At 38.5% G+C, this 22,962-nt stretch overlaps 1 protein-coding gene across 3 annotated transcripts in view; it reads left to right on the forward strand.

Moving 5' to 3' along the window:
* FMNL2 (formin like 2) overlaps positions 1-22,962 on the forward strand; it is a 341,516-nt gene that overhangs the window by 184,460 nt on the left and 134,094 nt on the right. For all 3 annotated transcript variants that reach the window (XM_023730404.1, XM_023730402.1, XM_023730403.1), the window contains exon 2: positions 16,372-16,455. In XM_023730404.1, the coding sequence (XP_023586172.1) occupies positions 16,372-16,455 (84 nt within the window). The remainder of the gene's footprint in view (positions 1-16,371; positions 16,456-22,962) is intronic.

A 22,962-nucleotide genomic window follows, 5' to 3' on the forward strand; every position in this document is an offset into this window, starting at 1 on the left:
AATGAAACACTTTGTATTTGCCCACTCATTTAGATTTTCATTTTCGTAGTGACCCTACTATATTAAGCCTCTTCTATCAGGTTTCTCCAGAAATCCCTTTAAAGTATGTATTAAACCAATACCAGTTGCCGTGGAGTTGATTCTGACTCATGACGACCTTGTGTGTGTTGAGTAGAACTGTGCTCTATAGACGTTTTCAATGGCTGATTTTTTTGGATATAGATCAAGGCCTTTCTTCCGAGATGCCTCTGGGTGGACTTCAACCTTCAGCCTTTTGGCTAGCAGCTCAGTGTGTTGACTGCATTGTGCAGGAACTCTAAAGTAGATATTGGCATCCTTATTTTCCAGGCGAAGAAACTAAAGCTCCAAAGAGTTAAGTGATTTGCTAGTGAATATATACAGTGAATAGGTTGCAGTTCTAGGCTATAAATTCCATTTGGTTTGCTTTTTTCTTTTATTTTGTCTCTGAAGATTCATCCATGGACACCAGACCATTTGTCCATATGTCTGCTGCTATGAGAGTTCCTTTCCATGTTTCATGGTGACCCAAACTGGGAGGTATTTTTGTTCTCACTTTCAGTTGAAGACACTGAGCTGCAGAGAAATTGTTACTTGCCAAAATTAACTGCTAGTAACTGGAATTTGAATCCAGGTATAAGTGATTCCAACCACAAAGCTTGTAAAGGCAGTTTATAGGGATGATTGGAAGATATTGTAAAATCCTCATGTTCTTTCAAAGTTATTAAAGAAAGATGAAGTTATGATAATATAGCGTTGAGTTAATATATTTTGATAGATCCCATTTATTTAGAAATCATGCATGGTATGTGTGGCACCTCTTTGTCACACAGTGTCCCTATTGCCCAACCCTGTGGAATTAACGAGAATATTGTGCTTCCCATTTATAAATACATGTATAGGAGAGAGAATGAATGGACATGTTTGCCAGTGGGCCAGCTGACTGGGATAGAACACTAAAGCGGCACTAAGCCAGTAGACCCATGAGATATGGAAGTGTGTAAAGAACTGTATTTCAGGATCAGGTTTTAAAGGTTAGTTCAGAAAGGAGAGTAAGTATTGGATAGATTTTTTTTTTTTTAAGTCACAAATTGGAAAGTCTCTTGATACTGTCACTTCTCTTTAAAGCCTAATTTCAGACAGTGATTCATTTGCACTTGGAGTTGAATTTCCCTCTGGTAGTAGACAGATATGAATCAGAGACACACTTCAAGTTGGCAGAATCTTGGAGGGGGCATTAGGTTACTGGATGAATTGTATTGCATCATCTTGGGGTCTTAGGACTTGAGGTTTAATTTGCAGTAGGGTAAATTTGTTCACATGAGTTGGGTTCAGTTTATCTCTTGAGTAGGGAGAGTGGGGTTGTTAGGGAAAGTGCGAATGCAAAGATTAAATGGCCACTGTAGTATTTTGGCATTTCTCCAAATACTTATAGCTCTCTTGGAGAAGCATAACACTGCTTTGTAGGAAACAGAAAAGTGTTTACATCCAGAACATATTGAATGGGTGTACTGAGTTCAGCAGCCAGGGTCATGTCCCCAAGGCCTACCGTTGTGGTTTACCCAGCTGAGAAACACCAGGAATCAATACAGTTGGATTTTTTTTTTCTTTCTTTTCTCTCTTGCTTGCTTGCTCGTTCCTTCTTCCTGCCTATAGTCCAGTCTAGCACTTAAAATTGAGTGGTGCACACCTTAGGGCCTGCTTCTCAAAAATTCATTGTTTATAAATGTAGATGTGAGCTAGTCCTGGAAGGTGCTTTGTTTTGTTTTTTTTTCCTTGTTGGATTGCTTGGTGCCTGCAGTGTAAATGTGACGAGGCTTCCTGGTCTAGGCTGGGATCAGTTCATACACTTGAGTAACATTTTATACCTAGAATACACCACTGTAGTGTGAGAACATAAAACCAGGAATAATTTAAATGACATGGGTTTTATTTCATATGAACCTTAAAACTCTCCTAAATAGGAACAACAAATATTGAAAACCTTATGCCCCAAAACAAGAGGTACCTCTTACATTCATATTCGTAATATATGATTTTGCTCAGTTTCTTAATAAATTATTATTTAATGTCAGAATAGTTTTGCATTGCATGCAGAAAATCTGGATTACCATGTACCAAATATCAGAACATTTTGATTTTGCTGGTATTGTGGGAATTTTTACTTATGAATGTTCTATGTGTTGTGTGTCTGTCCTTGTTCTGATCACATGAGAAGATAAAGCAGGGCACAGAACTTGCACTATCATTGGCCAAAAAGCCTGCATATGTGAAATGATAGGACAGGACATATGATTATGTTTGGTCTCCCAAAATAAGTGGAGGTAACACACAGAAAACATTAAGTATAGTATATGGAAGACTCAGGACTTGGGTTGGGACTTAGATTACGGTAGAGGAAAAGGATGGGCTGGGACTGTAGGAATGACAGGCAAGGTACAGGCTGGAGCATGAAGAGAATGTGTGTTCTTGACCTTTTATATAAAGTATCTTGCATTTTTTTTTCTTGAACCTTACAGAATTGAAATAGACACTGTTTCACTTATATAGTGTGGCTATAACAGAAATACCACAAGTGGATGGCTTTAACTAAGAAATTTATTCTGTCATCGTCTAGGAGACTAGAAATCGGAATTCAGGGTGCCAGCTCCAGGGGAAGGCTTTCTATCTCTGTCTGCTCTGGAGGAAGTCGATCTTCCCCTGGCCTAGGAGCTTCTCAGCGCAGGGACCCCAGGTCCAAAGGACTTGCTCCCCTCCTGGTTCTTCTTTCTTGGTGGCATGAGGTCACCCTGTCTCTGTGCTTGCTTCTCTCTTTTATATCTCAAAAGAGATTGACTCAAGATACAACCTAATCTTATAAATTGAGTCTTGCCACATTAACATAACTGCCTTTAATCCTGCCTCGTTAACATCATAGAGTTAGGATTTACAGCACATAAGGAAAATCACATCAGATAACATCAGTTAAAACGGTGGATAATCACACAATACTGGGTATCATGGCCTAGCCAAGTTGACACCCATTTTTGGGGGACACAATTCAGTCTATAACAGATACTGTTAGTAGTATTTGTATAATATTTAACAATCAACTACAAATAGTTGATGCCTAATTTGACACTAATGCCCTAATCACTTACTTGTTTAAGAGAGCGTAAAAGATCTTGGGGAGAGACATTTAATTTAGCAAAATATTGCTTGTCTGAGCGGAATCCAGCACACAATTATTATGCACTGCCTGAGTGTTAAGCATTTTGTTGTGGGCACCGGAACTATAAAGAGGACTGACAAATCCTCCTCCTCTCCAGGGGCTCCCAGTCTTTTAAGGACAGATAGATACATCAGTAGAGTACAGTACAACCTATGGTCCTCCCAAAAGATCTTCAATTTATTGAATCAGTTTGTTCTTAACGTCGATTGTTTTGGGAATTCTGTTTGTGTGTGTGTGTGTGTGTGTGTGTGTGTGTGTGTTTTAAAAACATCTCAAGGAGTTAAGTGCTTAAAAAAATTAAATATGAAAGCATTCTGTTAGACATTATGTGTGAGTTAATTTTTTGGTGGTTGGTGTTGACCACAAAAACATTAACAAATTAAAATTAGTGCTTTTGATATCAGGATGTTGTACACATAGTTACAAAAGTTTACTTGATGGTCATTTCCACAGCTGTGAGGTCCAAAAAGCTAAGTAGCAAGCTAAGGGAAGAGAAAAACCAAGAGCAGAACAATTAGTCAACTTGTCATAGGTCATAGGCCTGCCGTGCAGGCCTTCCCAGTTTTCCAGCTTGTCTTGACTGGGCTTGTCTGCAGAGACACTGTGGGTTTCTTGAAACAGAGTCCACCAGACTGATAAACAAGTGTTATCATGACACCTTAAGTTGTGCCAATGTTGTAGTGTTTGTTTAGATAGTATAAAGTTTTAATTCATAACCTGTCTTCTTCATGAGCTTTATTTTTAGGTTTTTCAGTAGTTTAATTTTAGGACATTGTCTCGTCCCCAAGATTTTTCATTTACTACTGTAATTAAATTAAATACCAGCTTTTATCAATTTGTATTAACAGCATGTAAAATGGAAACCAGGCCACTGATAATTGGCAGTAAGAAGCAGACATGAAATTTTGGAATTGGGGCCTGTGGAAAGAGGGAAACCGTGCCTTGGGGAAAATATGGCAAAACTAGTACTTTTCTGTTGCTTCTGGAGCAAATTACCACAAACTTAGTGACTTAAAACAACACAAATTTATTCTTTTACAGTTCTATAGAAGTCTGATATGGGTCTTACTGGGCTAAAGTCAAGGTGTTGGCTGGGCTGCGTTCATTTTGGAGACTCTAGGGGAGAAATCTAGTGGTGTAGTGGTTAAGTGTTCAGCTGCTAATCTAAAGGCAGCAGTTCAAACCCACTAGCTGCTCTGCAGGAGAAAGATGTGGCAGCCTACTTCTGTAAAGATTACAGCCGTGGAAATCCTACAAGGCAGTTCTACTCTGTCCCATAGGGTCGCTATGAGTCGGAATTGACTCCACAGCAGTGGGAGGGGGGAATCTGTTTTCTTGCCTTTTCCACCTTCTATAGGCTGCCCATATTCCTTGGTGTGTTCCTCTTCCCCTATTTTCAAAGCTAACCTTAGCCGATCAAATCCTTATCACTCTGACTTTTTCTGTAGTCCAGTCTCTCTCTAATTCTCTTCTAGCTTCTTCCACTTTTGAGTTTGACTTTCAAGGACCCTTGTGATTACATTTGGCCCATCCAGGTAGTCCAGATTATTCCCTGTGTCAAGGTCCTTAACTTAATCATACCTGCAGATCACATCTCAATATGTAACACATTCACAGTTCCCGGGCTTAGGACCTGGACATCTTTGGGGACCATTATTCTGCCTACACAGCAAGTCTGCCCTTGAAGTTGCAGCTGTTTACAGATGAGGAGCTATAGATTTGAGGCTATGATTTTTGGTCATGATAGTGGTATAAATCTTCATTTCAAAGACAAAAGCATAATCTTTGTCCCATTGTCCCAGAGGATGTGACATGAATTTGAACTATACTCTTCCTTTGGCGATTCTTATGAGAAAAAGTGTGAGGCAGTAAGTTGGGCCAACCTTGAATATGGAACCCAGGTTCAGTAGTCATTTCCAGAGTAACTGCTGTGAAAGAGAGAGGGAGATTGATGATGGTCCTAATGTCCTAAGAAGGGAAACAGAGGCTTGTTTTGGGGAAAGGGAAAGGGTGAAAAAATATACTTGTTTCTGAGCAGCAGCTCATGGAGTTCAGATTCCTATGTCTTGATTGTGGTGGAAACGGCCTATCTAGTATGTTATAATTTCTTTCAGTTTATCTCCAATTATCAAAATGTTTTTGCCTACAGATTCATATGTTATTGAAAGTTGGCATTTATCAGTAGAATAAGAACTGTTTCTCTGGATTTTGATTCATTGTGGTCTGTGCCAGTAAGACTAGTACTTCAATATGTTTGGCCTTTATTGTCCAATGGTTGCTGATGAAGCAGTTTTCTAGCACCTTAAGCGTGGCCTCTTCTGTAACTTCCCTACCCCACCTAAATGTATGCATGCAGGCACAGCTGTTGGTGCAGCAGTTGGCAGTAAGGAGGTAAAGAGCTGTTTGAGTCCCAGAACGTGTTAAGGAATCAGGTGTCGGGCCTCTAATGAAAATCAGATAGGAGATTTGAAAGAAATTGAAAGAGTAATTGTTTCTCGTATTTCTTTTGTGTTTAAATGTGATCAGAATCTATATTTCAGGAGTTGGCATAATGGCTAGAGATGTGTACATTTGGCATCTATTGAGTATTGAATCACTTAAGCGAGTGATGTGGGGAGAAATACAAAGACGGGCTGCAGGAAAACTTGTGCAAGGCTACTGTAACTATTCCCTTTAATTCTGTGGAGAAGATTGACTTTCCCACTTAGCCTCACTCATATTCATGATAACTTGGCCTTGCAATTAAATATAAATAATACAAATATAAATATACACACAATCATTGTTCAGTCTCATTTGTGAAGGGTAGCAAAAGTAAAATTTAAAACAGTAGATAATTTTCACGAAACTTTGAGAATTTGTTTAGTTTGTGTTTACTGATTAAATGAATGTATTATTTTCTAAAGGTTCAAAACTTCACAAATGAGTTCTGTGAAGATAAAGCCCCAAATCAAGTAGAAATGATGAAGAAAATGGCAAGTGCTGGCACATATTATGATATGGGAAAATTGTATAGTCAGAAAAAGATGGAGGCTTATCAAAGTAGAGGAAGATCATAATAGTAATTCATATATTCTTCAAAATGAGAATAATGAGAATAACAATATCTAATATGTATTGAATACTTACTGTGTGCAGGGCTCTGTGCTAACTACTTTGTATGCATTATCTGATTTGATTTTCTTAAATCCATGTGTATGTATGGGTGTGTCCACCCATACCCATACCTACACCTCCACTTGCAGTCACCAGTGGGTTTTCTTCCATGATAATAAAGAAAGAACAGTAGACGTGCTGGCCTAGGTTCTTTGATCTACCACTGGTAATAAGGAGTTATTTAAGTTTGGACAAATACCCTCACTTTTTTTTAATCTGTTCAGTCACTGTAAATACAGAATTGGACTAAAATATCATAGACTTCTCTTCCAGCTTATGATGGTTAAGGTTATGTGTCAACTTAGCTAGGCCATGATTCTCAGTGGTTTGACAGATATTGTATAATCATCCTCCATTTTGTGATTTGATATGAGTAGCCAATCAGTTGAAAGGGGAGTTTCCTTGGGGGTGTGGCCTGCATCCTATATATACATACATACATACATATATATATATATATGAATGTGCTGGCAAAGTTCATCCTCTCTTGATCCCTGCATCTGACTCGTCGTCCTCTGACCTCCGGGTCTTGGGAAGTGAGCCAGCAACCTGCTGTCTGACCTGCAGATTTTGGGATTCACCAGCTCCCACAGCCCCATAAGCCAGCAGCCTGCTGTCTGATCTGCTGATTTTGGGTTCGTCAGCCCCTGAAACCTTGTGAGTCAGGAGAAGCCACCAGCCTAATGTCTGACCCATGCATTTTAGTCTTGCCAGCCCCAACAACTGCGTGAGCCATGTACTTGAAATAAATCCTTTTATGTGTGTATATATATAAGGACCCCAGTGGTGCAGTGTTTAAAGTGCTGGACTGCTAACCAAAAGATTAGCGGTTCAAAACCACCAGCAGCTCTGTGGGAGAAAGATGTGGCAGTCTGCTTTTGTAGAGATTTATAGCCTTGGAAACCCTATAGGGTCGCTATGAGTTGGAATCAACTTGATGGCAGTGGGTTTGGTTTGGTTGGCTTTATATATATAGATATAGATATATACATACACACTTCACTCGTTTTTTTCCTCTAGAGAACCGAGCCTAAGACACAGCTGTATACTTTTTGATTATAAAAAAGTTATGAAAAAGCCGTTTGTATTTAATGCAGTATTTAAAGAAAGGCTTCCAAGAAGCACGTAAGGTTGTAAACGGTAGCTTAGAGGTATGTCTCATTCCCACACCCCCCAGAGAGAAAAGATAGCTTTCCAGTCAGATTTTATTTTGAAGCTGTAACTAGGTTAGAAAGTGGGGTGATTCTCCTATTGTGGGCTTCACTGGCTACAGTGAATGATACTAATGCCCTCAAGGATTACATAAAATTAACAGTGACAATGAAAGATGACTGATTGTGATGATTCACTTTGGGGAGCTATTTGGCTGGCTGTCAGAGTCCTGTGCCAGGAAAAAAGCTGAATATATTGTAACAGTGTCCTCTAGGCTAGGAAGGTTTATTAAAATCTGAGATGTCAGGTAGTGGGTTAGAACATGAGTATAGGTCATGGAAAGAAATGGCTTTTAGGTTAGTTGAACAGAAGGGCAATCATATGTTGAATTTACAGCTACCCTCCTCAAATGTTGCAGTGTTAAAGTGAACTCATAGGAGAATTGGTACATTATTCAATGCCAAGCAACTCAACCTAATGTCCCAATAATGGTATAAGTAAATAAAGTGGGAACAATTAACAGAGGAGGAACCCTTAGCCTGGTTTGATTTGAGGACCCCTGAAAGGCTTGCTATGATATTATTTTCTATGACATATCTTACCTATGACTGACTTTCAGTGACTCTCCACTACCTCTAAACCAAGTTTGAAAATCTGTAGTCTGATGTCCAAGGTCCTGCCTTTCTAACTTGATCTCACACGACCCAGTCCTGATCCTCTGGTTTATTCTGTGTGGCTCACAGTCCTTTGCCTTCTTTTATACCCATGACTCTGTTCACACCATTCCCTTTACCTAAAATTGAGAGAATATTGAGAATAACGATATGTAACATGTATTGAGTGGTTACTGTGTGCTTACTTCATGCTAACTACCTGTGTTATTTGATTTAATTTTCTGAAAAACTCTTTTGCAGTTGGTGTTGTGATTACCATTATCATCATTATCATCGTCACTCACCAACAACTGAGATTTGGTTTAAATAATTTTCCCAGGATTACAGTATAAATGAGTGGTAGACATAGAATTGGAACCCAGGTAGTTCGTCTCTAGAACTCAAATATTAAAAACTTACTGCGCCATTAAATGCCATTTCTCACATCCACACCCAGTCCATCGCATTCCCTGCCCCCTCTCTGGGGTTCCCTAGGACTGTTCGTACATCTATTATATTGCTTAACATGCTCTATTTTATATTAGTGTACCTATCTTCTCTGCTTTTGCTCATTGAGGCTTCACCGAAGGCTGAATTTACCTCATATTTGTATCTCCACCTTGATTTGTTTTGTTGAGGCTTAGTAAGTGTTTGCTGACTTGGTATAGTGCCTGGCTACCTGTGGTTTCAGCCCAGTAACTTTTTTTGTTTTGATTTTTTTTTAAAGATATTGAAGACTTCTGTTAAAATGCCACTGTTTTATCTGAAAATATTAATACCCTAAATAGGACTGTGCATTTTCACCTTCACTTTGCATGCTAATGACTAGCCTCTGGTTATTCAAGTAGAATATTGTTGGATTGCTTAGCTCAGACAGGTTATATTTTAGAAACACTATAGCTTTGATGTGATCATACAGACATCTCATTTGAGTCTTGGTTTTGCTAAATATCTGTGAGCGTGGAAGAGTTACTTAACCTCTCTGTCCTTCTGTTTCCTTCTCTGTTAAATACAGAAGATAATACCTACTTATCAGTATCGCAGTGCAGATTAAATTGGATAATGCATGCAAAGAGCCTAAGTGTCTGAGATGAATCAGTCTATTATTAATAAATGGTACATCTTGACCCTCAGCTTTGACTCTGTCTTGATTCTGACCTTCAATTTTAAATTACAGGTACTGGCTTTTTTTCAGCTCTGGACTGTTGGCTCATTTTAATTTACTTTTTAATTCAAATTGTGTGGCCCAAGATCACCACTAATATGGTAGTCATTATTGCAGTCCAGTTAATCCAACTCTAGAGGCCAGCTAGTAAATCCCTACCCCATACTGCCTCATGGAATCCCATTCTGTACTGTGCTGCCCAACCATCCCGGTACAATCCAAAGCATTTCCCTGCTTTTTGTAGCAAAAAGTAATGACTCCTCCTTTTGGGGCAGGCCCTGGAAAACTGTTTGTGCTTCTGTTATTTAACAATTCTAAAAGATTGTCTAAGCCATTTCTCTCGTGACATATTTTTCCCAACTTCCTTGAGCAGCACACTTGCAAAGTCTCTGTCCTTTCTTCTTTATAAACAGGTGGTTATGTAATGGAAGAGTTTATGTTGTAGAATTAGGTGACTTAATACATAGAAGATTTAATTTAGGGATTATGAGGACAAAAGTATATTACATAAGGTGTGTTTGATACACAGTTAACTTTTGCTGTGGTGCATCTGCATATCACTGTAGGGTTCTCAGCATGAGCCTTGAGACTGTCAGGGGAAAAGAAGGACGTTTTGCAGATTTGCATGTTTCAGCATAGACCACATAGGGAATATAGAAAACCTTGTATTTCTAGGATAATGGGGTTGTTTCTGAATGAACTGGGTACCTTCATTCTGTTCTGTGTTGAATATGATAATATGTAAGTATAACTTAAGCTGTGTAGACTGTCATAGACTCTTTTTAAGCATAATTTATTTTTCCATGAAGTACCCAGAAGTGTGGCTATTCTATTATTATTTAGTAGTTACATCCCCTATTTCCAAAAGATTTTGAGGCGGTGGGCAATTTAAAAACAATATAAAAACAGTACAATTAAGGCTAAAACCTGAATAGAGGTAGTGCATGTAACTATCACTTGGGTGAATTAATTGTTATAATTAGTACACAATCTGAATTTTCTGACAACAAAGGTGGAAAGGGGAAACAGCTCAGGTTCTGTGGTTTATCATATGTGGTAAAAGAATCCCTAAAATGTCTCTCTCTCTCTCTGTGTCTCTCTCTCTCTCTCTGTCTCTCTCTCTCTCTCTCACACACACACGAAAATGTCCTAGAATAGAACTTAATTGTTTTTCTCCTCCTATGAGTTCATGTTTGGAAGATGAAGAGTAATAGATACTATCTTTGAGGTTTTACAGGAACAGAAATGCTCTTTAATGTGTAGGCTTTGTTAATGGCTGAAGCATAAATCCCCAATCAATGAAGATATTCCCAGGCTGGACAGTATAACTGAGCTATTTTGCTCTTCATTTACTCAGCAACCTACTCAGTGCCTACCACGTGCTAGAAACTGTGCCAGACATTAGGGATTTAAAAAGAAAAAAAGTTGTCCTTGAAGTACTTAGTCCAGTGCGTACTCTAGGTAGGCAAACAAATGATTAGGAAACAGTGTGCTATGTACTATAATGCACGTGTGTAGTTACCTTGGTGCCCAAAGGAGAGAGTATGTCTTCTTGGAGTAGTTGGGGACGATTTTATTCACAAATGATAATCTGAGCTAATTCTTGAAGTTCGTCAGGTTGAGAGAGGAAGGGAAGAGACATTCCTTATAGGAAGAATACTCTTTGATCTGATTTATTTCAGTTAGGAACTTATATAATCTAGAAGAATGATAATTAATAGCTATTAAAATTTTCCAACTCAAATATTATATGTCCTCAGTGGATCTTTGCCAGGTACTTGAGTGCAGCAACTTCATGATTAAAGTCTCTAATATGCCTACAGTGCAGATATTCTGGCACGTGATTGAAGCCCAGTAAATGTTGCATGGATGAATGGATGGATGGAAGGAAGGAAAGGAGAGCCCTATGTCACAACTATCAGAAAGTATGGATGAGGTAGAGTTGTCACTGTGTTGGGAAAACTTGGAAGTGGATTTATATTTTCAGCCAAACAGAAGAGCAGTCCATTTTTATACATGCAGCAAAGGGACCTGGAGATGGAGCCAATATTTTCCTCAGAAGCTAACTTGGACTTTTATGAATCACCTATACAAACATTTAGCTTGGACTCCAGAGTCCTGCCCTGTGCAGCATATAAAAGGAACAAGTTCAGTCTAAAAAAGTTCAAGGGCCATTATTACCAGCTAATCACAATATCCCTGAACTTTAGCCAGGCCTGTGTGGAGTGTCTAATTTTAAATAGAGCTGCTTCCTCGTGCTCTGTGTAGAATTATTAAGCTGTATACTGTATGCCTGAGCAACTCAGAGGCTTGACCTGTAGAAGGGGTTATTTTAGATACTTGGTGAATGATTACCAAATACAGTTTTAGTTTTGATATATTGACGTTGAGCTACTTCTCTTGACAGTAACTTGTCATCGACTCAGAAAGACTTCTTAAGACTTCTCTGCAGGACTTTCTTCTGACTTTCAGTATTGTGTATCTATCTACTTACTTGCTTGACTGTTCTCTTGGATGTTTCGTAGTACCTCAGACCTAAACTGGGCCATATGGAAATCTTACTCTTCACCCTCTCCTCCAGGTCTATTTCTTCTTTGCCATTGTACCTTTATCATTAAATGGGCCATCATATACTTTGTTTCTTGAGATAGAAATAAGGTGCTAATTCTTGACATCCTTCCTTCCTCATCCCTTAAGTCAAATCCATCAATTTGAGTTAATATTTCTGACGTTTGTTCACTTTTCGTCATTTGAACTGCCTTCAGCTTAGTCCAAGTCACCATCATGGTTCACTTGAACTACTGCCATGGCCTGCTCACTGGCCTTCCTGCCTCCAAATCTGATGTTTCTAATCAGTTCTTCACATAGTACCTATAGTGAGTGGTCTTTACAAGACAACTTAATTAGGTCATTTACTGTTCCAAAGCCTCCAGTGGCTTCCCCTTGCACTTTTAGATAAAATAAAAAAAATTTACCCTGGCCTGCATGGCTGGGCATGGTATAGCTTTGGCTCGTCACCACAACTTCATCTCTACTTCCTGTCCTCTCGTTTACTTTGTTTCTAGCCATGCTGGCTTTCTTCAGCTTTTTGAATGTGCCACATCTACCCTGCCTTAGCGTCTTCTTACTGTTTCCTCTGCCTAGAATGCTTTAGTCTCCCCTTTACCTGGCTTACTCCTTGTTTTTTAGGGCTTATTAATTGCTAATTTTTCTGAGAGTTCTTCCCAGACCATCCAATCTAAGATTGCCCTCTGATAATTTCTCTCAAGAGTTTTAAAAGATGTGTTTCATATCTGTCTCCTTCACCATAAGATAATGCTCCATTAGGGCTATATCTATTTGTTTTCCCACTGTATCCCAGCATGTAGCACAGTGCCTGTGCAAGGGAAGTGCTTCATAAACATTTGTTGAATGAAAGACTTGTTTCATCAAAATAAGAGTTGGTCTAGAAAGACACATCTTGTCTTTTTCCAGTAACAACAGAGCCTACATCTAATTTCTGGAACAGCGTTAGCAAACTGCTTCCACATAAGGGTCTGTTGTTGTTAGGTATACATAAGGGTCTAGTAGAGTTCTAATAGAAGGTCATAAGTCATTTGCCATTTTGCCTTCCTGCAAAAAAGCTTCAGAGTTTCTCCTTGGGAGTCTAACAGACTGTTTAGGTCCTGTTTTTGTTCCTGTAAAGTTGTGCAATGTTGAGTAAGTTAACCAAGTTTTTCCAGCTCCTTTTCCCCACATTTTAAGTGGGGGAAATTATATCTAGCCCACGGGCTTGTTAAGAAGAGTGAGATTATGTATGTACAGTGCTTAGTACAATGCTTGATGTGTTGCAGGAATTCAGGCATTCTTTTTTCTTCTTTATATCTCAAGAGATTAATAAGAACTTGGGGAAAAATTCATTCAGTTTTATATATTGTTCAAATTTAATGTGTAATCATATCTAGAGTCACGAATATGGGAGTCAAAACCAGTTTAAGAGGAAACGATCCATCTCTAGGGTGTGTATAAGCAGTGATAGACTGGTTATTTAATGATAAATAACATTAGACTCCTCTCAGAAAGATACACATAGAATTCTCCTTTGCCTTATCCCACGGGCTGTTGCTTGACACTGTGAAAACTATGATGATAAATAAATATGACTAGCTATTTTCCAGTATATCCAGTATATCCAGTAGATATTCCGTGGAGATAGGCCATATGAAAACATTTTTTCCATTGTAGGTATTTCTGTAGAGCAACCTTGGCAATACATTGAACACTCTGGAGTCCAAAGCTCATCAAATTGTGTTGTCAGTTTTGGGTTTAATTAAAAAATTAAATATTCTGAAGACAGGCTATTCTAAAATCTGACAGATTAGAGACAAATTAGCAAGAGGTATGGTTAAGGCATACCAATCTGGATGCTAGATCAAGTTTAAGGGAAAATGCTTGGATTGTATCTAAGAAAATAATTAAAAGTTAATTCTCTGCCATTAACTAAGTATAGCTCATTCACCCTTGCTTTTATTAAGTTTAATTTTCTGGGTTACATGAGACTACAACCTTGGAAAGGGGGAGTGTTTCTCTCTAAGACAAAGTCCTTCAGAGAGCTAGGTGCTTGAACACTGAAAGTTCAAGACCTCTGCATTTGACTCCTTGAATATTGACCCAGGCAAGAAACTGTATTCTTTATTAGGGATGAGTATGATTTAGAGTGTTAGTGCCAGGAGATAGAACAATTAACAGACTTTAAGACACCCATTGTCTGACTATTTAGCTCTGTTGTTTAGAGCATGGGAACTTTAGGGAGGCCAAGGGAACAGACCTGCATTCCTTCTGAGACTCTTAACTCTGTCATGTTCTGTGGCCAGAGATTACACCTCAGACCTGAGCCAGGTGTATTGAAAAGGTATATGATTGGTTATTTGATACGTTAGACTAATGCGTGTGTATGTACCTGGGAAAATTCATGACTAGCAATCCAGAAGGTGTGCTGTACTGATGGAGGGTTTATATGAATACTGATGTCTAGACATCTTTTAGCTCATGGTCAGTTTCTCACTGCAAATACAACTTGTGTTAAACAATAGTTAGTCTGAGAATTGTAGTTACATCTCCTGGAGGAGTGTTACTGTCTCATGGACCATTCCATTGCCAGCTAGTCGATTCCAACTCACAGGGACCCTATAGGACAGAGTATAACTGCCCCACAGGGTTTCCCAAGGTATAATCTTTATGGAAACAGACTGCCACAGCTTTCTACAGTGGAGCAGCTAGTGGGTTCGAACCGCTGACCTTTTTCGTTAGCATCCAAGCACTTAACCACTGCACTACCAGGGCTCTTTCATTTCATAGGGGACAAAAAAAACAGTGGCATTATTTTTCAGGATTTTTGTTTTTTTACAGATCTGTTCTTTTACTCCTGGTTGTCTATCAAAGAGAGAAAAAGTTGCTGTACCTATCAGTGGTTCCGGTCATTGTGTTTTCTTTTGGTGTTCACTGCTCTGTATCTGGTGGGGCTGCAGTGCTTAAAAAAAAATGAGAGTGATACCTTTTGAACAACAACTTCTGACCCTTTGTTGAGTAGAAAGGTAACCCACTGATAAATGAGGAAACATTTCATCATCTTTGCTAAAATACAAATTTGTTCAAAGTAAGCACCTCAGATCTCCCCCACCAGAGCTGCCTACCATTAAACTAATTTGATGTTTAAATGATTTCTGTACGATGCTTTGGTTTAATCAGATGCTAAGAATTTAAAGGAAGCTACTAAAAAACCACATTACTGTTCTTTGGTCTGCATGTATAGCCATTAGCAACTTGGAATGTGATCCAGAAAGATGTTTACCTGCATTTTATTGATTATGCAGAGGCATTCGACTGTGTGGATCATAACAAATTATATATAACATTGCAAAAAATGGGAATTGCAGAACACTTAATTGCGCTCATGAGGAACCTGCACATAGACCAAGAGACAGTCATTCGAACAGAACAAGGGAATACTGCATGTTTTAAAATCAGGAAAGGTGTGCATCGAGTTGTATCCTATTACCATACTTATTCAATCTGTATACTGAGCAAATAATCCGAGAAGTTGGACTGTATGAAGAACACGGCATCAGGATTAGAGGAGGACTCCTTAACAACCTGCTACATGCAGATGACACACCCTTGCTTGCTGAAAGTGAAGAGGACTTGAAGCACTTACTGATGAAGATCAAAGACTACAACCTTCAGTATGGATTACACCTCAATGTAAAGAAAACAAAAATCCTCACAATTGGAGCAATAAGCAACATTATGTTAAATGGAGAAAATAGTGAAATTGTTAAGGAGTTATTTATTTTACTTGGATCCACAATCAATGCCCATGGAAGTGGCAGTCAAGAAATCAAATGACGCATTGCATTGGGCAAATTTACTGCAAAAGACGTTTTTAAAGTGTTAAAAAACAAAGATGGCACCTGGAGGACTAAGGTGTGACTGACAGCCATGATATTTTCAGTCGTCTCAAATGCATGTGAAAGCTGGACGATGAATAAGAAAGATTAAGGAAGAATTGATGCATTTGAATTATGGTGTTGGTGAAGAATATTGACTACACCATGGACTGCCAGAAGAACGAACAAATCTGTCTTGTAAGAAGTACAGCCAGAATGCTCCTTAGAAGTGAGGATAGTGAGACTTTGTCTCACTTACTTTGGTTGTGTTATCAGGTGGGATCAGTCCCTGGAGAAGGACATCATGTTTGGTAAAGTAGAGGGTCAGCAAAAAAGAGGAAGACCGTCAACGAGATGGATTGACATATTGGCTCCAGCAATGGGCTCAAATATAGCGCAGCTATTGTGAGGATGTGGCGCAGGACTGGGCAGTGTTTCATCTGTTTTAAATAGGGTCACTATGAGTCAGAACTGACTCAAGGGCATGTAACAGTTAAAGAACCACATTGCTATTCTTTGGCCTGCATGTACACTTTAGCAACCTGTTATGGAATATGATGTGACTTTTCTATTTTTTTTTTTTTTTAATAGAATGCTATGAACCTACCTCCTGACAAAGCCAGGTTACTGCGGCAGTATGACAATGAGAAGAAATGGGAACTGATTTGCGATCAGGTAAGAAACAGTGACGCTTTATCAGGAAGTTAATGAGAAAAGAGAAGTAGATTTTTTCCCTAAGTATACTCAGATTCTTTCAGGAGATGCTTGGATTTCTGTTTTGAGACTCTTTGCCTTCCTGTTTCTCATGACCAGTGGAAAAGCTAGAAAACAACTTACTTTATTCTTGCATTGTTTTAGTTCTCTCTTTTACCTTCAAACATCTTGTAGTTAGACTTTCTGGGAAATCTGGTCAAGTCATCAAACCAAAATTGGATGAACTGTTTCTGTATTTACCTTACATATCTGCTTGAATAATACAAGTCCTCAAATTTAATTGGCTTGCCTGTTCATGTATGTTGATGTATAGTCATGTGAGAAGGTGAATTGTTTAAAAAAAATCCTTGCTTAAGCTGATTAAAAACATTATTTCAGATTTTAGCAATTCTTCAGCTGTTTTTATTTAATCGTTAACTCATAACAAATTCAAATTCTACAGAGGGTTGTAATATAACAAGTGAAATCTTCCATTTTCCTTCTTTCTCTCTACTCTTGAAATTCTTCACCTTAGGGGGGTCACTGGTAAAAATTTCAAGTGTTTCTCATTTTTCTGTTTTTGTTTCTAAAAAACAAACAAATACATGAATACACACACTCTTCTGGCATCTAAATGTATTCTCAGTATCTATGGCTCTCCCTCATTCTACCTCAGTGGTTATAATAGTATTCGATTGTATTGGGTCAATTTTGGCACTTTGTTGCTGGGCTAGCTACAGGCTAATTGTTGTGAGCCTTTGAAAAGTCACACTCTGAAGCAGGGAGTAAATCTTTGTGTATTAATTTTCTTATTTTATGCCATGAGTTTCATAGCGGTTGTATAACCCCCCTTCACCTACCACCCTGACAACTTCTGAGAAATGGTGTAACTCCTCCTAACATAGCTTCCTTGGGTTCGCCTCTGCAGGGACAAAATGTGTCAGGGAAGGAAAGGGATTTTTCTGTCCGCAAAAGAGAGCACATGTTTCCTGGTAGATAAATACTTGCAGTTCACACAGAGCTTCTGAAGTGCTCGTTGTATGTTGTTTTACCTTAATTCCTAAATGAAATCAGTAATGAAACAATGATAAAATTACCTTATTTTTTTCCATGCTAAGTGTAAGCACCAAGAGTTAGACAGAAACTGAAGAATACCTACTGTGTATGTGACTGTGATGCCAAAGAAAAAAATTTTGCTGACATTTAGTCTCCTTCCTCTAGATTAATTTTTCATGAGTGTTATCTAAACCTATTATTGCAAGGAAAAAATGATTTTCTGATGACAGTGAAAAGAGATGATGGGAGAAATTAATATAAAGGAAAGGTAATCACACAAATGAGAGAGGTAGTGAGGTGAGTGTGTGAATAATTCTAAGGTTTGATAGGTTATGAGAGAGTAAAGAGAACACAGCCAGAGGGTGGAAATTTTCTTAGTGCACTGAGGAAGGACTAAACCTTCCTTCCTCAGGCCAGCAGGATTCACTGACAGCCCAGTCTACCCTGCTTCTTTCTGCCTTTATTGTATTATTAATTTTTGCATCTCAAAGGTGCCAGAAAGGAAAGACTGCTGATGATTGAAGATTTCTAGCAGTTCTCAGACCAAAAATACCTTCGTAGGGTTGATAGTGAGGTCCTGGGGATCTTGAGGCTGGGAGAGGAGCAAATCAGTTACCTAGTTATGTTTCTGATTTTTGAATCCTGAAAGTTCAAGTTATTATTGCCCTTAAATGTTAATATTCTGGGGCATGGGGAATTTGGCCAGTTTATCTGTTCCTGAAGTGGCTCCATCAGCTCTGAGGTATTATGAATTATTTGTTAACAACAGTTAAATAATAGTTGTTCTTATTGCCAATAACAAGCACTTTAGTAAGCACATTAACTTATTAAGAGCTTTGTGTCCAGAGTCTTTAAAGCAGTCAGACTATTAGTATCTTTATTTGACAAATGGGGAAAACTATCATTTGCCCAAAGTCACATAGCTGTTAAGTGGTGAAGCCAGGATTTTGGCATAAATCGGTCTGATTTTGGAATCTGCTCCCTTAACCACTACTCTGTTATCTTCCTCAACAAAGTGCTAAAGTGTGTGAATGATACACTGAAAGAAAAAAATAAATAAAAGATACAGGTCATCCCTATTTCTCTGACTTGCATTCTAGTATGTTTTCCTCAGAGTGAGAAAAAGAGCGAAAGTTGTAGCTCCAGCACTAAGCTTAGCCTGCGTGCACTACGGCTATGGTGAACTAGCATTGTTTATTAACTACTGGTCATTGTGAAAATTGGCCAGCAGAAAATTGGAATTTGACACATTTGAGTAAACCATGGTATTATGCCATGTACTTTACAAATACTGCCACACATGTGAATATCTTTTGTCCTATGTATGTTTGTGGGTGAAAAGATAAAAATCATGAACTGAAAGCATTCAGAATTTACCATTTTTATGGCAGTTATCATGTATGGGTATTTATTGACTGAATGTCTTATCTGCAAGGTACATGGACCATGTCACATATTTCTTTGTTATCTAACCCATATTTATCTATAGTGCCTAACCCAATGGAAAATCTATGATCCCCTTTATGTAAAATGTTCAGACTAGGCAAAGCTTTAGAGACAGGAAGTAGATTAGTGGTTGCCAAGGACTGAGAGGCAGGGGGGAATGGGGAGTGACTGTTAATGGGTGCAGGGTTTCTTATCGGTGTAATGAAAAATACTCTGGAATTAGTTGCGATAGTGACATGACCTTGTGAATATGGTAGAAACCACTGAAATGTACAATTTAAAAATGTGAATTTTATGGTATATGTGAATTATATCTCAGTTAAAAAAAATACTTGCTTTTGCAACATGTCAGAGATAGGGGGAAAAAAAAGAGGGGAGGTGAACTTCAGAGAAATAACCAAATGTGTGGATCTTGTTGGATCCTGATCTGAACAAACCAAAAAGACTTTTTAAGAAAATTGGGGATATTTGATTATTGATTATTAGTTGATTTCAATAACTTACTGTTGGTTTTGTTAGGCATGAAATAGTGGCATTGTGATTATATAAGAATTTGTCATTATTTAACAGGAGTGAAATAATACGATGGCTTGGATTTGCTTTAAAATACTTTGTCAAAGGAAATAAAAAAGTGATAGAATCTTGGTGGTGGGATGCTATTGTTAGTTGCCATACAACTCATGATATACTGGGGTTTATTATAGTTGTCTTAGTGCTGCTATAACAGAAATACCACAAGTGGATGGCTTTAACAAAGAGAATTTATTCTCTCACAGTTTAGTAGGCTACAAGTCCAAATTCAGGGCATCAGCTCCAGGGAAGGCTTTCTGTCTCTGTCGGCTCTGGAGGAAAGTCCTTGTCATCAGTCTTCCCTTGGTCTGGGAGCATCTTAGCGCAGGAACCTTAGGTCCAAAGGATGTGCTGTGCTCCCGGCACTGCTTCCTTCCTGGTATGAGGTCCTCATGTCTATCTGCTATCTCAAAAGAGATTGGCTTAAGACACTATCTAATCTTGTAGATCTCATCAACATAACTGCTGCTAATCCATTTCATTACAGCATAGTGAAAGGATTTACAACATATGGGAAAATCACATAAAATGGTGGTCAGTCACACAATATTGGGAATCAGGACCCAGCCAAGTTGACAGATACTCTTGGGGGACACAGTTCAATCCATGACAATAGTATACTCTCAACGTTAGCATATGCTTGAAAATTTATAATATAAATGTAAGAAGAGAAGGATATTTGCTACTCATGATCTTTGTTTTCCCTCATCATTAAAACGTAGCTAATACTAACATCCTTAAATTTCTTTGAGGATTATAGACCATATTTGTAAAGTACACAGCATAATACTTGACACATAGTAGGTACTTCATAAATGGTGGATGATGACGATGAAAGGCACAGATCTTTAAATACTGGTACCATTATTGTTTTTGTCACTAATTTGTCCTCAAAACATTAAAGAAATTTATTATATAGAATCTATCTTCATATGTTACCCAAACGCAAGTGAGTTTGAACACATACTGTATAAGCAGAAGTCACAGCTATGGATATTCAGTCTGAGAGAATGTCAAGACAACCCTCTTGCCTTATTGATGATGCCTTAAAACAATGACTGTGGTACGTTGTCATTGGTATCTGACATACAAGATGCCATCTGCTTCACAATGCTTTGTATACAATGTAATTAATACAAATATTAATTTTACTTCTTTTTAAGAAGTAATATAAATATTTTATTATCTGCTCTTTAGGATACACATTATAGGCAAGGTACAAAGAGCAATTGGATAGTATTAAAGGAAATTTATTTCCAAAGGGAAGTCTGTAAACAATTGTGCTGGGGGACCTATGGAAAAATTGTTTCAGGTTTCAATTCCATGAAAAATTATCATGTGGACACTGTGAATCATGGAGAACTGGTCATGTTTCTCCTTTTTTCCTTGTCTGCTAGAATGCTCAGAGCCAAATTTGTGGTCCACCCTTACCAGGTAAACAGTGTCTTAATGGGATCTGTTTTTTTTACAGCCTTATCCATGGCTTCATCTAATTTTTCCTGCCCACATTGTTCTTCCATGTTGATTTCTTCTCTTAAAAATTTTGTTTTGTGTATGTGTTATAAGCTTCCTTAAGTCTTTTTTTTTTTTTTTTAACAAGATAAGTATAAAATAATACATCAGCATTACTGGTGAACAAAGTTCACATTTGCACTGATAACTTAAATTTTCTGTATGCTGTAAGCATTGTGCAAATCGGTGCATTAAATGTGCTCTGTTTTTCTCCACGGAAGCGAATGTCGAGTGGCAAAATAAATGCTTTGTTGTGATTCAGCCAGTTGAGTTGAATACAACTTGTCATTTAATTTGGGGGATCAACTTTTCATCCTTTCGTAAGATTGCATGAGTCTGTCACTTTGCTTTGTAAGTATTTCTTCAAATATGTCTCCCCTACCAAGAGTGAGTTCCCTAAGGGCATGGTCCAGGTCTTATTGGTTTTTACCTTCAACACTTTGCTTAGTGCTTGAAACATCATAGGTGCTTATCAAGAGTTTGCCGAATGGATGAAAGAATAGTTAACTGATGTGTTTGAGAGATAGTGAAGAAAGCCCCTCCTCTTCTCACTCCTGCCTGAATTTTTGGTGCAGACCCTGTGCCGCTGCGTTCTTTGACTTGGAGCCTTGGCTGTTTCCCGTAAGTGTCGGTACTATGAGTAAATGCTCTGTTTAGGGAGCTTAGAGATCCCGAATGAACTTTGACTTTTAGATGCTGATACCTGGAAGAGTTGTTAGAGATAATTTATTTCAAGCAACTCTGATTTTATTTTTCCTATTAGCAAAAGTTAACGTGATTGTCAAAAAAAGAAAAAGGAAAAAAAGCTTAAATGTATCAGAGCTTATGAAGTAAAGTGAAGTCCTTTTGCCTGTCCTACCTGTTCCCCAATTCCCTTATTTTATAGATGATGAGACTGAGGTTCACAGAGCATAGGTAACTAGGCCATGGCCACCACAGATAATTAGTGAGATGAGAACACTTATTTCCAAACTTAAGTCATTAGCCTGTTCAATTGTTTCCTGTTACATCAGGGACCTCAAAACCATCCACTGAAGCAAAATTGTAGTAGGTAAGGGGCTACCACAACGTCCCTGAATGGTGCAAGCGGTTTGCAGTTGGCTGCTAACCAATCACTAAACATTGGCAATTCCAACCTACCCAGTGGAGCTGTGGAAGAAAGACCTGGCAAACTACTTGTGTAAAGTTTACAGCCAAGAAAACTCTACAGAGCAGTTCTACTCAGTAACACATGACAGCAACAGGTTTGTTTGTTTTGGTTTAAGGGGCTACCAACAAGGCTTCATGCTGTAGCTTATCAGGTGATTTTGAGGGTGGTGGTGGTGTAGATATAGAGGGTGGCCATGGGCTTGGTTCGTAAGTGTGCCTCTGCTAGATGATCGAGTAGTAGTGGTTAACCAAAGGATTCCAGACATTTTTAGGTTGCGACCTGTGTTAAACCACCCAGATGACTAATGCTGATGAGTGTAGATTCCATGAATGCATAATCCACTCCAGGCACCTTTAGAGGTGCCACACCCGAGCTGGGTTAGAAAGCTGCCCTTTATGTTTGCCTTGCTGATGGCATGATTGGTTATTTTATCGGGATGATTTGGCATGGCTTGCCCCCTTAACGGCTGGTGCGATTGCTTTCCATTGTAGCCTTGGAGAAGGATAAACAACAGAGTTTAAGATGGGGGTCTTTCCTTTCTTTACTTGTTTAAAATGATAGAGAGAAGGAGATTAAAAAACAAAAAAGGGAAGAGTGAAGAGGTGCCAGGAAATTATACCCAATTAGACTCAGCTTCCTGTGTTAAGCCCTTCAAGGAGATTGGATTGTGAGGCTTGGCAGGCGTCCTGGTCTGGACGAGGGGAGGGCCCCTTCTGCCTGCCGCTCAGCAAGAGCTGAGTCAGAGGCCAGTGGCA

The sequence above is a fragment of the Trichechus manatus genome, unplaced genomic scaffold, assembly GCF_000243295.1.
Source record: "Trichechus manatus latirostris isolate Lorelei unplaced genomic scaffold, TriManLat1.0 scaffold00036, whole genome shotgun sequence".
NCBI classification, from domain to species: Eukaryota; Metazoa; Chordata; class Mammalia; order Sirenia; family Trichechidae; genus Trichechus; species Trichechus manatus.